The 16717-nt window shown below is 40.0% G+C and overlaps 1 protein-coding gene and 2 non-coding genes across 5 annotated transcripts in view; 1 reads left to right on the forward strand and 2 right to left on the reverse strand.

The window, feature by feature from the left end:
- Positions 1 to 16717, reverse strand: part of FSTL5 (follistatin like 5) — an 812142-nt gene that overhangs the window by 569044 nt on the left and 226381 nt on the right. For all 3 annotated transcript variants that reach the window (XM_075544741.1, XM_075544740.1, XM_075544739.1), the window contains exon 3: positions 14973 to 15221. In XM_075544741.1, the coding sequence (XP_075400856.1) occupies positions 14973 to 15221 (249 nt within the window). The remainder of the gene's footprint in view (positions 1 to 14972; positions 15222 to 16717) is intronic.
- On the forward strand, positions 3775 to 3881 carry LOC142444007 (U6 spliceosomal RNA). The gene has a single exon (XR_012783702.1). It is a non-coding gene; the product is annotated as a U6 spliceosomal RNA (small nuclear RNA).
- Positions 6571 to 6761, reverse strand: LOC142443873 (U2 spliceosomal RNA). The gene has a single exon (XR_012783601.1). It is a non-coding gene; the product is annotated as a U2 spliceosomal RNA (small nuclear RNA).

Below are 16717 nucleotides of genomic sequence, written 5' to 3' on the forward strand. Positions count from 1 at the left end.
CACATAACTGCAATTGGTAAGTATAGAATATTTTTGTTCTGTTCACTTATAGAATATTAGGTTTAAACGAGGCTGATGCATTTTGAGTTATATGCATTTTAGTTTTATCTTGTTAGGTAAAAATATGATTTCACAATTGTCCTTGGTTTAAAAATTATATATGGCTAAAGAGTTGTGTAAGGGTGTCAAGTTGACAAGGGGTGGTTTGTTGTAATTACATAATTTCATGTCAACTTTATAAGTATAGGGTAGAGTGTAGCCTGTCAATCAGGTCACACCCTGGATGATTCTTCCTTTGTGGTGTGATATTCTCATGAGGATTTTAGGAACTTCCTCTCTTTCAACCTGGAGGTGGGCCACTTTGTCTGCTTCACCTTCCTGTTGTCAAGCCACATGGAGCCACTGCCATTGGATCCACAAGATTGCATCCACCAGTTTGTGATTTTCCTGTATTTTTCAAAATTGCATATAACAGTGTGAGTCTGAAGAGTGATTTTTGGACTAGTATTGGACTGATGGGCTAATATCAGACTTATGGACTTGATCTGGACTGGGCTGGAATGTTTTCTTAATATACAGTTATCCTTTGATATAAAGCACTTTCTTATACAAATCTGAGTGACCTTGGATTTGTTTCTCTAGCCAATGCATACTAACAAACTCGGGAATACTATCTGTGGAATATGTATTTATTTTTTGTAGCTATTTTACATTATTACCTGAAGTGTTACTGTCAAACAAGTAGTATTTTGTGCATTTATAAGATTAATCAGCCATGTGTAATATTGCTACTTTCAATTAATTACACTAATGGACAATTATATTCAACAAAATACTCTTTCATCTGTCTCAGTTTTTAATAGCACTTTCATATTCTTTATTAGGACAGCTATTTTAAAAATAAAATAATGCCCCCAACTTTGAAAACCCTTACATTTACTATATCAATCTACGTCACAATGATTGTTCGCAAAACTTATTAACCAGGCAACAAGAAAAATAAGGTTCTTTAATATATTCGTATTACACAGGAAGTTTTTGGACTCTTTTAAGCTTTCAAATAATTTGTTGCATCAAATACAGTAATTATCATTATCCAACTACTTTGGTATGAAGCGTCTTGTCAGTATGAACTTGTTCTGATACTGTTGCTGTTATGTGTGGTTGAGTCAATTGTGACACATGAGGAAACCACGTGAGCAGAGTAGAATTATTCTATAGAGGTTCAATAGATGTGACCTTTCGGAAGTTGATTTATAGATGCTTGTTGTGTGCCAAGTCTGGGCGGGTTTGAATAAACAACTTTTCATTAGTAGCAGAGTGCTTAACCATTTACACCATTCATGTATTCCTTTTTGTTAGTTGTCAGTGATAAAATTGTTGATTCAAAGGAACTCATTAATTACAGAGTAGACCTGTTCCTGATGTTTCTCAACATTATGATCGTTCAGAAGTGGATTTCGAGGGTTGTGTTCAAAGAAGCATCTGGATAGGATTGAACTGTCAATCTTTTAACAAGTAATTTTGTACTTAACCACTTCAGTTATCCAAGCACCTACGCCCATAGAGCAATAGTAAAAATGAATACTGCATTATATATGTTTCAAGATTATTATAACGAACAACCTATTTTGAAGAGTTATCTAGTAATGCTTCTTTCTTCCAAGTATAGGTACACTGGGGTACTTTTCCCCATTGACAACAAAGTGATTGTTAATTCATCACCTAGATGGAAAGCCAGGAAGACAACACAGCTATTATAAACCTATAATATTTCCAAGTACCTGTAAGAGTCCTGATCTAGCTAACTATTCTAAAAATATTTCTTTAGTAGGAATTTTAGGAGATATATAATAGATGCAAACAATGTTCACGGAGGAAAGTGAAGTCAAAATACATTTATAATTACCAGGATTTTGACATGTTTGGAGAGCATGAATCTACCTTCTAGGAAATCTCTGGATAAAGAAGAAGGTGTATAGAATAAAGAATAGATTATTTGATTCTACCATTTCTTTGACAGATTGACAATATGACTTAGAATCTTTCTCCAGGTATATATCTTTGCTAAGGAAAGCAACAATTGTCAATGCCTATACATTTAGATATGCATGGGAAAAAATTATCTTGTTGTATTCACCTTTCTTTCACTTTCTATCTTTTTTCTACCTTTCTCACTCATTTTGTTTATTGTTTAACAATTTATTTCTTCTCCTTTCTTCAAATACTCAAAGTATCCTCCTGAACTTTCAACCTATGCTTAGTTTCTTATTTCCTTGAGAAAACACAACCAGTCAGATGAGAACAACCCACTTTAGACTGTAAAATAAAGCCAACTACATGCACCTGCCATTTAATAGATGAACAATATTCGATTCATTATCCTTCATTCACATAAACTTTTCTTATCTAATTTCTACACTTTCTTGGCTTTCTTCCCGTACCATTGTTGAACATATATTTATCGTTCTTTACTTATTCCCCCTCCTATTTCTGTTCTCTAAAGGTTGAGTTATTTCCTCAGCTATCTACTTCCCCAAATGTGCGCTGATTTTCAAATTAACGTCTATTATGGCGTCCCTTGGCCTCACCCCTTTATTAATACAGCTACGACTTCTACACTCATTAGCCTGTTTCTTGTTCCAAACCCTTACTTGATTTTCAATCTCACATTCAAATATTTAAATGTCATTTTACCTTAGTCCTTCTAGTGCCCTCAGACTCCAGGGGCCCATTATCTGTCACTAACTCCAATGTTCCTTTCTTTAGGCCTTAAATAGCTGACAATGTTTCAAAGCTATTCTTAAGGTTTGCAGTGTCTTCTTCCTCAAAAGTGGGGAGCAGAGTCCCGCTTCCTTTTCTGTGCTTATTCTGGAAGCTCAGCTGAAACCTGTTCACCTTGGGTGACCCTGCTGACATTTCAAATACCAGTGACACAGCTTCCAACATCACAGCTACACACAAACCACGACAGTGTGACCAATGGACAGTCAAGTGGTGGCAAATTCAATCAGTTTGAGCGTCTGCCCCATTTTCATAAACCCCCAGGCCCTGTAAGGAGGATTCTGGCTGTATTTCTCCCAGGATAGATTTGTTCGTTCTTCTGGGAGTCTTTGGGGTAAACTCTATATGTTTCACCAAAGCAGACTGCAAAGGCATCACTGTTTCTTCAGTCTTCCTTAGTCATTTCCCGACAACCCCATGCATATGAGATGATGAAAAATACCATGGTAAGGTGCACCCTTAGTCCTCAAGGCAATATTATGATAGTTAGCACTTTAAAGGCATTTCCCTAGCAGATTTGTCCAATGGAATCCATAATTTGATTTATTGACTGCTGCTTCCACATCATGCCTTCCAGCATCACAGCCACATGAAAGCCATCCAAGTGAGACGGAAAATATATAGACAGAGGAGTAATGTTTTTTCTTGCTTCATTATTATCAAATGATAATTATTGCTAACTACACATGCTTTTTCACTGTGCTACAAGGTCAAGTTTCCTTTATTGTGTATTCCAACTTTTTCATATAAGTAGCTAAATGATAACATGCCACACTTTTTAATGCCCCGTTTAATTTTGTAAGTTTAACTACTAATACATTTTCAAATGCTCTCAGAATATACGTGGGGCTTCTCAGAAAGACTTTCAAATAAAATATAAAGCAGACCAAGAAACATTTTCAACTGCATTTTCTAGACAGCTGATGGTAATGAATAAAATGTTTTTCTGCATCCATATTTTCAAAGAAAGACAAGACAGAAGAAATTAATGTGCTCCCTTCAGCAGCACATATACTAAAATTGGACCCATATAGAGAAGATTAGCATGGCCCCTGTGCAAGGACGAGAGGCAAATTTGTGAAGCATTCTATAGTTTTTTTAAGAAAATTAAATAGAATAAATGTGATAGTTGTAAAATATTTTATATATTCAAACATGATTTTGTACTAATAAATTGGTTTGTTTGTATATAATATGATCTTAAAAAGTCCACAATTAGAAACCATTAGCTACTTCCATGGGAGAAAGACAAGGCTTTCTACTACTGTAAGGGGTCACAGTTTTGAAAATTCACAGGGGCAGTTCTACCCTGTCCAACAGGGCCTCTATCTGTCAGCATAGAGGGATGACAGTGAATTTGGAGAGCTTCCAATGAAAATATTTAAAATTGAAACTCAAAAATGTGTAAAAACAAGAGAGGAATATCCAAATATTTAAAAGTAAAATTTAGTTTCTCTTTGCCGCATATAGGAGGAGCCCTGGCAATGTAATGGTTAAGAGCTGGACTGTGATCCACATGGTCAGCAGTTCAAAACCACCAGCAGCTCCACAGGAGAAAGACTGAGCTTTCTACTCCCATAAATAGTTATGGTCTCAGAAGCCCACAGACCAATGCCATGAGTCAGCATTGATTCAATAACAGCGAGTGTGGCTTTTTAGGATTTGTCACACACAGGAGAGAATTAGACAGAAAAGAGTGAATACATAAAGCAACCCACCTTATCATCTCAGCATTCACCCCCTCTAACCCACCGGGTAAAATGGCATTGTTTTACCTAATAGGCTTTCTATTACAAAGCATAGAAAGGCAAACAATTGGAAATTGTATGTGTATTTTGAAACTCGTTAATTATTTTTCTTAAGAATATCTAAAATTTTAAAGCGGCTCCCATTATCTTATTATAATGTGGTAAATTATATTCTGTAATAATGGGACCAGTATATTTTGGTTACACTATAAGAATATAACCTAATATAAAACATACAGTTCTAGATATTCTTAGAATCAAATATGTACATATAAGAATTTAGAGATTTGAAGCCAATTATTACCTTTTATTCTGTTCTGTTGGGCAAGATCTGTGAAAAATGCTTTTAGTTAAGCCTCAAAAATGCCATATAAAGCAAGACTGTTTTTAAATTATGAGAAATATTCCTTGGAAATTTCTATTAAATTAAATAAAAACGAAACAAAAATAACCCTGTAGTATTATTTTACTGAGATTGTATGCTTTACCTGTGATCTTTTTCTTAAATGTTGCAAAAAGGTGTTTAATTATAAAATCGAAAATAGATATATATAGCACTTTAAAAAATTAAATGTATAGCAGTTGAGTTAGCTGTATTATGGTAAAGTATTATTAGCAGCCTAGATTTCAAGATTAGCAGGCTATGAGAGCTAGGGGTTTTGTCAACTTGGCTGGACAGGAATTTGACTGAGATAGGTTAGCCCTCACTAGCACCTGTGAAGTGGCCTGACACAATGCAGTTATCTTCAAAATAGAATTTGCTACAAAGAACTACATAGTTGTAAAAGGATTAGGGTAGACTATAACCCTTACTCAAGTGAATGAAATCCCTCGTGCAAATGAGAGGAAGATGGCTTGGGGTAGGTTCTACTTCCCATGCAAATGTTTGCTTGTTTGTTTATGCATCTGGAGCCTGCATGTAACATGTTGACATCTGATTCTCTGGACTGGAGCCGCAGGCTTGTCGTTCTCCCCTATCCTGGGAGCCAGCTACTCAGCTAATCTGCTCCTTTCACAGATTGAGTAAGAATGGTGAAAGGATGGAAAACTGACACAGGTTTCCTGATTTTAAATCAGTCCGCCTTCCCCTGCTCTGCAGGAGCACCATGAAGTGTTCTGGAATTCTCATCCTTTATAATGGTCCATCTAGTCTAATTATTTTTGCATACTCTATCCAACACAAATGGACATCTTTCTGGTACTGCCCACTTTCATCCAAGAGTCATGTGACATCAACAATTTTATGCCTGGTTCCATGCTCTTATGTGAATTCAGTTTCCATTTTTGGTGGCTCCCTGTTGATTTTTCTGCTAAGCAAATAATGGAAAAACCTGGTTGTGTTAGTCTGGGTAGACTAGAGAAACAAATTCATAGACACTCACATGCATATAAGAGATTTATATGCAAGAGCAATTTGAATATTGATAATGTCCCAGCCCAGTCCAGATCAAGTCCACAAATTCAAATATTAGCCCATATGTCCGATACCACTCTGTAAAGTCCTCTTTGATCTCACGAAATGCATGCAATGATGCTGAATGCAGGAGGATCACAGGCCCGTGGGTTGGAAGTCTTGTGGACACTCTTGTACGTATTTCAGCACTGGCAGGTGTCTCTTTGTGGCTCCTCCAGCACCAGAGGTCTGTTTGCATCAGGGTGGGTCCATGTGACTTCTCCAGCTCCCAGGGCGTACATAGCACCATTTGTCGGGTAAGTAGAGAGTCTCTCAGGAAGTGAGCAGAAAGAGAGCGGTATCTCCCGCCTCCAAGGAAGAAATACCAGAATTCCCAGGATCCTTAAGGGGAAGGCCATGCCCACACAGAAGCCTCACTAGTTTGACCCGGTTGACTCCACCAATTCACTCGTAATCTACGTAAATCCCAAAGTGACACCAGATTATGGAACTACCACACTAATCTATAAGAAGAATAACGCACCATGGTTGGAGGAACTCTGATTAACAACGTTTGATATGCAGGTGGCACAACCTTGCTGGCTGAAAGTTAGGAGTACTTTTTTTTTTTTTTTGAATCCCCCGAGGGGGTGCACCGTTCCCGGAAGTACTGCAATACCGGGTGGATGCGTGGAGTGGACGGAGCAAGCTCCTATTCCAACTCCCTGCTCCAAAAATCCATTTAATATATTGTCCTCGGATAGAGGACGTATCAGATATTAAACTGATAAGAACAGATACTACACTTGATCTTAGCCAAAAGGCCGAGAAGCGATCAGGGATTGTTGACTTCAGTATGGCTTACAACTCAATGTAATGATAACCAAAATCCTCAAAAGTGGATCCATAGGTAACATCATTAGAGAAAAGTGTGATGGGATCAAGGATTTCACCTGACCTGGGTCCACAACCAATACACATAGAAGCAGTAGTCAAGAAATCAAGTGACATATTGCATTGGGCAAATTTGCAGTCAAGGCTGCTATAAAATTTTGAAAGCATGGTGTATTTGCAAATCTGCCTTCAATATTCCTAACATCCACGCATATATCAACGTATTCTTAAATAACAACAAAATCCAAAGACTTAAGAAACATATTTGAGGCACTTTGAATGATGTATTCTAAATTACTGGATATTGAGTGGACAACTTCAATTGGAGAACAAGATGATAAATTATCTCTTTTTAAAATCATTTTATTAGGGCTCTTGCAGCTCTTATTAAAATACATACATCATTACATTGTGTCAAGCACATATGTACATATGTTGCCCATGTGTCAAGCACATATGTACATACGTTGCCATCATCATTTTCAAAACATTTTCTTTCTACTTGAGCCCTTTGTATCAGCTCCTCATTTTATTTCCCCCTTCCCTCATCCTCCCTCCTTCATGAACCTTGATAATTTAAAATTATTATATTTTTAATTATTTACACCGACCTCTGTCTCACCTCACCAACTTTTATGTTGTTTGTCCACACTAGGGGGAGGGGGTTATATGTTGATCATTGGGATCAGTTTCCCCTTTATCCCCCAACCTTCCTCTCTTGGTATCACTATTCTCCTTATTGGTCCAGAGGGGTTTTTCTGTCCTGGATTCCCTGTGTTGTGAGTTCTTAATTGTACCAGTGTACATGCTCCTGTCAAAGCCAGATTTGTAAGGTAGACTTGGGGTCATGATAGTGGGGGGTGGGGGGAGTTAGCATTAAAGAACTAGAGAAAATTTGTATGTTTCCTTGGTGCTACAGTGACTGACTTGTCTCTTCCTTGTGACCCTTCTGTGAGGGGTTCTTCAAATGGGCTTTCGGTATCCATTCTGCTCCCACCCCCCTTGTTTGCACTGATATGATTTTTTTTTCTGCGTCTTTGATTCCTGATACCTCATCCCATTGACACCTCACGATCTTTAATGTGTGCTTTGTTGCTTCTCAGCTAGATGGGCTTCAGATATGTACAGCCTGTGTGGAAAGCGATCTGGTGATATTTAAAGCAAATGGAAATTGAGCTATCTTATGATCTAAATATCCCTCTACTGCACACATACCCAGAAGTGGTAAGAAATAAACCATGACTAGCCATCTGTGCCCCAATATTTATTACAGTGCAATTCATAATTCCAAAGAATTGGAAACAACCTAAATTTCCATCAACAGATAAGTGGGTCAATAAAATATGGTGCATACCTACCATGGAGAACTATGCATCATTAAAAAGCACTGGTGATTACATAAAACATGTCGTTTCATGCGAAGAGTTGGAGGAAATTATGCTAAGCAAAGTCACCCAATCACAGAAGGACAAGTACAACATGAGTCCCTGATGTAAGTACAGGCAGCAGAGTAGGTATAGAAAAACCATATATCTTACACTATATAGGTTAAAGCACAAGCAGTCAGGAAGAGGTCCGACCTAACCCAAGGAGGTACTTGTTATTCCAACACAAAGAAGAGGAAAGGCGGGAGGGCGAGGGTAAAAAGTGGGGGAGGGAGATGATGGAGCTGAGGGAGCAGGGCACTAACCCACCCAGGGGGGAGAGTTTATGTCTCCATAGAATTGTGGGTTGTTGTGACTTACCATTTACTTTAATCACAGGGCATGGTAGCACTAAGAGTCGGCCTATGGGATCTCCTGGATTCCAGACATGTTCTTCTTTACCTACATTATGTAGTACCAGTCCAATTTCTCCTTGGTAATCAGGATCAATCAGATCACTCAGTACAGTGACACCCTTCCTGACCTGTCGATCCAAAGGCATGAGAAGCCCAAAGTGGTCAGGGGGCATTCTCAGCTGCCAGTTCAGTGGAACCCATGCTGTGTTTCTGGGTGGGAGAGTTCCCTCCTTTGGGACCAGGACCTCCAGGCCTGAGGAACACAGGGTTGCTGGGACAGGAAGCAAAAATGCTGCAAGTGGATCACTAGGAGTAATAGTGAGTGGTGCCACTCCAGATTCCACACCTTGGTTCCTGGACCCATGAATTCTGGCTATTGGAGACACAGTATCATATATTGGCTGCTGGTTTAGAGGGTATACAGCTTCCTGGACATCATTTCCCCAGGCCCGCAAGTTGTTGCCACCTAGTTGGCGTCGTAATTGTGTCTTTAGGAGCCCATTCCATCGTTCTATCAAGCCAGATGCTTCAGGATGATGAGGAACATGATGAGATCAGTGGAGTCAATGGACATGGGCCTATTGCCACACTGCATTTGCTATGAAGTGAGTTCCTTGATCTGAAGCAATGCTATGTGGGATGCCATGCCGGTGGATGAGGCATTCTGTAAGTCCACGAATGGTAGTTTTGGCAGAAGCATCGCGTGCAGGGAAGGCAAATCCATATCCAGAGTAGGTGTCTATTCCAGTAAGAACAAAACACTGTCCCCTCCATAACGGAAGTGGTCCTGTGTAATCAACCTGCCACCAAGTTGTTGGTTGATCTCCCTGAGGAATGGTCCCATCTCTTGGACTTAATGTTGGTTTCTGCAGCTGGCAAATGGGGCACTCAGCAGTGGCAGTGGCCAAGTCAGCCTTGGTGAGTGGAAGTCCAAGTTGCTGCACCCATGAATAAACCTCATACCTGCCACCATGTCTACTTTTTTCGTGCGCCCATTAGTCGATAACAGGGGTGGCAGAGGAAAGAGTCTCCACAGTGTGTGTCATCATATCCACTTGATTTTTAAAGTCCCCCCCTTCAGAAGTAACCCTTTGGTGAGCATTCACGTGAGATACAATTACCTTTACTTTCTTGGCCCTTTCAGAGAGGTCTATCCACATACCTCTTCCCCACCACCCCTCGTCACCAATTTTCCAATCATGCTCCTTCCAATTCCCTGACCATCCAGCTAAGCCATTAGCTACAGCCTATGAAACAGTATACAGTCTCACATTTGGCCATTTCTCCTTCGAGGCAAACTGAATGGCCAGGTGCACTGCTTGAAGTTCTGCCTGTTGGGAGGATTTCCCTTCATCACATCCTTTAGGGAGATCCCAGAAAGGGGCTGTAGTGCTGCTGCTGTCCACTTACGAGCGACACCTGCATATCGTACAGAGCCATCTGTAAACCAAGCATGATTTTCTGTTCTTGCGTTAAATTATCATAAGGAACTCGCCAGGAGGCCATAGGTGTACACTGCGAGAAGGTAATGTAACAGGAGTGGAGACTGTGGGCACTTGGGTCATTTCTTCAAGCAGCATACTTGTACTGTTAGGTCCTACTTTGGCCTGTTCTCATTTATACCACTTCCATTTAACAATGGAATGTTGCTGTGTACGTCCAACTTTATGACTCTGTGGGTCAGACAATACCCAGTTCATGATTGGCTGTTCAGGCCTCATGGTGATTTAGTGGCCCATGGTGAGGCATTCAGACTCCATCAAGGCCCAGTAACAGGCCAACAGCTGTTTTTCAAAGGGGGCGTAGTTGTCTGGAGAGGATGGTAGGACTTCACTCCAAAATCTCAATGGTCTATGCCATGATTCACCAATAGGGATCTGCCAAAGACTCCACACTGCATCTCTATCTACAACTGACACCTCTAGCATCATCGGGTCAGCTGGATTAGATGGTCCCAGTGACAACGGAGCTTGCACGGCAGCCTGAACCTGTTGCAGACTTTTCTTGTTCTGGGCCCCACTCAAAATTGGAGGCTTTTCATGTCACTTGATAAATAGGTTGAAGTAGAAAACCCAAGTGAGGGATATGTTGCCTCCAAAATCTGAAGAGGCCCACTAGGCATTGTGCCTCTTTTTCAGTCATTGGGGGCACTAAATGCAATTGCTTATTCTTCACTTTAGTAGGAATATGTCGACATGCCCCACACCACTGGACCCCTAGAAACTTTACTGATGTGCAGGGTACCTGAATCTTCGTTGGGTTAATTTTCCAACCTCTTGTACACAGATGTACCAATGAATCTAGAGTCTTTGATACATCATTCTTACTGGGTCCAATCAGCATAATGACATCAATATAGTGGACCAATATAACATTTTGTGGACTAGACAGGTGATCAAGGTCCCTTTGAACTAAATTATGACACAGGGGGAAGAAGAGTTGATGTATCCCTGGGGGAGAGTTGTGAGAGTATACTGTTGCCCCTGCCAGCTGAAGGCAAATTTTGCGTCTGGTGGTCCTTAGAGACTGGTATTGAGAAGAAGGCATTGGCCATATCAATAGTTGCATACCAAATAGTAGGAGAAGTATTAATTTGCTCAAGCAATGAAATCACATCTGGGACGACAGCTGCAATTGGAGTAACCACCTGGTTAAGTTTATGATAATCCACTGCCATTCTCCATGATCCTTCTATCTTCTTTACAGGCCAAATAGGTGAGTTAAACGGGAATGTGGTAGGAATCACCACCCCTGCATCTTTCAAGTCTGATCTCTGCAATCTCTCCAGGAATGTGATACTGCTTTTGCATTACTATCTTACTTGGCAATGGCAGTCCTAATGATATCCACTTGGCCTTTCCTACCATGGTAGCCCTTTTCCCACATTTCAGGGATCCGATGTGGGGATTCTGTCAGTTACTAAGTATGTCTATTCCAATGATACAATCTGGAACAGGGGAAATAACCATAGGATGGGCTCGGGGGCCCACTGGACCCACAGTGAGGCGTACCTGAGCTAAACTCCATTGATAACTTGACCTCCATAAGCCTTCACTCTGATTGTCCGGCGTTAGAAACACTTTGGGTCTCCTGGAATTTGTGTCAGTTCAGAGCCAGCGTCCAGTAATCTCTCAAAAGTTTGATTAATTCCTTTTACCCAATGAACAGTCGCTCTTGTGAAAGGCCACAGGTCCCTTTGGGGAAGGCTAGAGAAAGACTGACAGCATAAACCCTCGGTGATATAGCAGGGTCCTTCTTTAAAGGGACCTGCACTTTCCCTTTTTCAAGGGGTTGTGGGGCCATAAACTGGCTAAGGTCTGGGAATTGATTGTGTGGTCATGACTTTCTATTCTGCTATTCATCTGATCTACCATTCTTCCTCCTGTATAGATCATGTAAATATTTAGTAGGTTTCTCATGTATTTCACTCCTAGGGACACTGTGCCTAAGTAGCCAATGCCATAAGTCCACACGAGACAGGTTGCTTTGGTTACTACAGAAACCTTGCTGTCTATTATAGCCACACACTCCCTGTCTCTGTTGATTCAGTGCTGACACCTGCCCTCTACCACCATGGGGACCATTGTGGGCAAATGTCGGAATTCGTTTAGGGCAGTGCCCACTGTTAATCCTGTTGCACATAAAATAGCGATCACAGGAGTCTTCAGAGATGCTGGGTTCCACTTCACAAACTTGTTCCTTATAATCGTGGTGAAGGTTATGTCCTCAGGACACCCCCTTTTGGATACTTTCTTCTACAATGTATGTAAGTCAGGGACCTAAAGTTGGTCAAATCTAGGTGAACTGGCACTCCATGCTTCAGTGAACCAACCAAATGAGGATTTAGATCCTCTTTTACCCTCTCTTGCTGAGATATTGAAAGAAGAATCTGTGCCTTGGGTCCCATATCCAGAAACTCAGACCGGTCTAATATTACATTTCTTGCACCAGTATCCCAAACCCTTAGTAACCATTCTCAGGGACATTCCCCAGGCTTCTGCTTGTACGCATTTGAAATCTCAAGCAGATGTTTGGGAGTACAGCGTGTTTCTTCTTGGATAATCACCTCAACTTCACCTTTAGCAGCTTCCTGAGCTTTAATTTTAGTTACAGGTCCAGAGGAAATAATGAGGGAGTTTCCCAGCTGCTCTCAGCCATAACTTGTAAGGTATCTCTCCCAGACAATGCTACAGATGCAGCCTCACCTGGCATTTAATTTCAGCTTGAGCAGTTTGGTTAATCTGCTCAGGTGTGGGTTGTTCTAGTGACAGTGGATTAATAACTTCTGCTGGTAGGGGTGTAAAAATAGAAATATTAGCCTATGGACATATATTTATATGGCAATACACTGAGGCTGTGGACAGACTTTGGGACTCTGCTCATGCCCTACTTTCAATAGAAGAACACTTTGTTCTAACAACCTGGCATTCTGTGCTGCTCACCAGCCTGGTGCAATTGCTGAAGACAAAATGGGTGCAGAAGCAAATGTGGTGAAAAAGCAGATGTGGCTCAGTTATCAAAAAAAAAAAGCATCAGGGGTCTTGAGTTGAAATTAAACAAGTGGTCATTTAGCACAGAAGCATCAAACCCACATGGAAGAAGCCCAACAACCTGTGGGATCATCAGGTGTCGTTGGGACAGGCTAACAAGCAACAGAAGATCCAAAGCAAACAAACAAACAAAAAGCATATTGTTGAGAATGAGGGTGGTCAGAGAAGAGACCCAAAGCCCATCTGTAGACCATTGGATATCCCCTCACAGAGGGGTCGCATGGAAAGGATGAATCAATCAAAGGGCAGTAAAATACGTATGACATGCACAATATGCCTCTGGTACCTTGAGGCTTTATCACCACCCCCTACCCCGCCCCACTATCATGACCCTAGTTATGCCTTCCACTGTGGACTAGACCAAAGCATGTGCACAGGTACAGATAAGTCATAAGAGCTCAGGACACATGGAATCCTGGAACAACAATGGGAGTAGGGAGACTAGGTGTGCAGGTGGAAGGTGGGGAGAGTAGGAGGGGAAAGGAGAGCCAATTGAGATGATCAACATATGACTACCCCCAGGGGGGATGAACAACAGAAACCATGGGTGAAGGGAGTCAGCAGTTGGTATAAGAAAATAATAATCATTTATAATGTATCAAGGGACTATGAGGGTGGGAGGGATGGGAGCAAAACGAGTAGCTGACACTAAGGCCTCAGTAGAAAATAATTTCTAGAAAATAGGGATGGCAACATATGTGCAAAAGTGCTTTATACATTTGATATAGGATTGTTACAAGACCTGTAAGAGACCTCAATAAAATGTTTTAAAAATATTTCAATTTGTTCTAACCGAAATATTTAATTAATCCATAATTAATATTTAATCTATAGGTAGAGAAGCGAAGTCTAATAACTTTATATTGTTTTAAGTTTAGTATAACTTTAAGTTCAGAATAAAAATGCCAAACATATTTCCAAGTATAGCCCATTTCAGCAGCATCCGTAGAAATTTAGACATAGGGTGGGGAAATTCAAATTTAAAAACCAAGTTGTTCTTGACCTGCTAGAATGATGAAATTTATATATATTTAGCTTCTTAGAGCTTCAGGGTTAATTACGACTATTAACAAACAAGCACATAAGCTCCTGTTTCCAGGAGAAACAGACACAAATAATCCTACAAGTGGATTGTGTTAGAATTGCTTAATATTTTAATTATATAGCATGCTAAAAAAATGTATAAAATTAGAGTTCTTAAGTTAAATTTAGCAATGCAACCAGCATAAACACCTTCCAACGATTTTAAGGATTACAAAATCCTTTATATTTTAAGAGTCGTTTTAGTCTCAGATTCACTAACTGAATTGAACATAAGTTCATCCAAGTTATTTAAAAGAGTATTTCTGAGCCGCATGGAATTTGAATTAGGTAATGCCAACTGAAATCCCCATCTTTAATCAGGAAGGAATGAGATGCTATCCCAGCAGGACCTGGCACTCACGGCTCTCTCACTCCCACTCCAGGTGATTTTCCCTGGTAGATTTGGCCTGTTGGCAGCATTGGCCACGCTGAGTCCCTAAAATAACTGGGACGATTTTTTTTCTAGTGTTGAAGAGCCATATGGTATAAAGTAGCAAGAGAGAGCACATTGTATTCATATTTTAGCCAGCTTTATTCTCATAGCTGATCATCACAAATGGAGCTCTGTAGCATTGACATCTAATTGCTATGTATCGGTACAATTGTGCTTACATTTTTCTCTTTACGTCTTTCCCTTCGCTTGCTGAGAGAAAACAAGGCTAGGGTTTAACTTAGAGAAACGAGTTCAGAGGAGGAAAGGAATGGAAGGGAATCACACGGTAGGCTCGCCTTGCACTTACCCCGCAAGAAGCAGTCGTCATTGTGAACAATAGTTATCTTCTGCTTTTGCAGGCAGGCTGCTCTGTGCACGTCACAGTGGTTTTCGTAGAACTGCCCGTCAGACCCACAGACAGGTTTGTAGTGCCGTTTGCAGTGCTCCATGCAGGCACATTCTGCTTGTCCCCGCTCTCTGTTGATAACACAGTGTCTCCCCAAACCACAGTACTTATTTTCACAAGATCCCAAAGGGCCATCCTGAATCAGAAATCCTGAAAACAAAGAATAGGGAAAACATTTAGAAGCATATGCCCAAATAATGTGTCCATTTCAACATATCAGAAACATGTGATAATTGTAGCACAATTAGGTTTCAGTAGAAGGAAAATTTGTTTCAGAACACTTAAAATATTTCATTTATTCAGTATTTCCTCCTCTTTTCCCTCCTAACCCTGGGTCTTCTTCTCCAACGCCCAACCCCCAGTGGAGTGTAGTACTTACAAAAATTGTCGTTAGGCTTAGACCGCCTGAATGCAAGTCCTTGTTTTGCTTCTTGCTAGAGTTAACTTTGGACATTACACCCCTGGTCCATGTTTCTCCACCTATTTCATCATGATAATTCTATTACCCATTTCCAGCAATGGTGCTAATTTTTACATCTAACAATCTAAACAGAACACACATTCAGTGCTAAAAGCTTTCAACTGTTCCATGCACAAATTTCTGTCTGAATATAGGGGATGTCTAAATTTAAGGCAGAAAATGAAGGGAAATAGAAGCAGGGAATAATGTTTCTAAAAACTATTTTGGTAGGTGCTAAATGCCGACCCAATCTTGTTTTAAGCTTTGCTACTTGATCATCACAGATACATCGCATGACAAAAAGGACATGCCATGGGGATTTTCTCTTTCTGATTACTTAGTCTATTTAGCAATTGCGTTAGCATGAGAAAAACCTATGTGGATCCCGTGACCTTCTGTTACCAAAGGAATAAGAAATGCTATTCTATTTTGGTTTTCTAGCTATATTTTATATTTATCCTTTAAGAACGTGCTAACTGGATGTTAAAAATGGTGGTAAAATGAACACTAATGTGAATGTATTTTATTCTGGAATAAATCTTTTAAAAAAACGTTTAAGCTTTATTTTCAGTGACCACTAACTACATTATACCTTTCTGATTTAAAAAGTATGGAAAATTGTAAAGAAAGCCTACTAGACCATTTAAAATAAAATAGGAGAAAACTATATATATATATATATCCCAATTTTTAATGTAGTGTTACTAAAATACTAAACAATTCATTGAAATTTTTAGTAAATTTTGGAAATTATATTGATGTAGTGTTTCTGCAATTTTAGCAAGCATTATTTTAACCTAGAGAGTTTTGTTGGGGAAAAAAAATCCTGAGAACCCTAGTTCAGGATTGAAAGTCTGGTAGCCAACTCTCAGGTCAGTGGTTCAAAGCCAAGGAAGAAAGATGAGACTCTCTGCTCCTGTAAGATTCACAAGCTTCAGAAATCTATCTTGGCATGCACATGGCGGTCATTTGAATTTTGAGCTTGAGGTGTGAAATGTCTCAGAATATTTATATTTCAAATAAGGTAGCAAATAGTGATGATATTTCTGATCCAGGAACTATATTTTGAATGCCACACTCACAACTGGGTTTTGTATCAACTCAGCGTGGTCAGGATTCTCCGTGCTTTGGCGGCTAAGACCTAGTAATTCCTCATGATATGATCTAACAAAATGTCATCTTTTCC

The sequence above is a fragment of the Tenrec ecaudatus genome, chromosome 3 (assembly GCF_050624435.1).
Source record: "Tenrec ecaudatus isolate mTenEca1 chromosome 3, mTenEca1.hap1, whole genome shotgun sequence".
Lineage (NCBI taxonomy): Eukaryota > Metazoa > Chordata > Mammalia > Afrosoricida > Tenrecidae > Tenrec > Tenrec ecaudatus.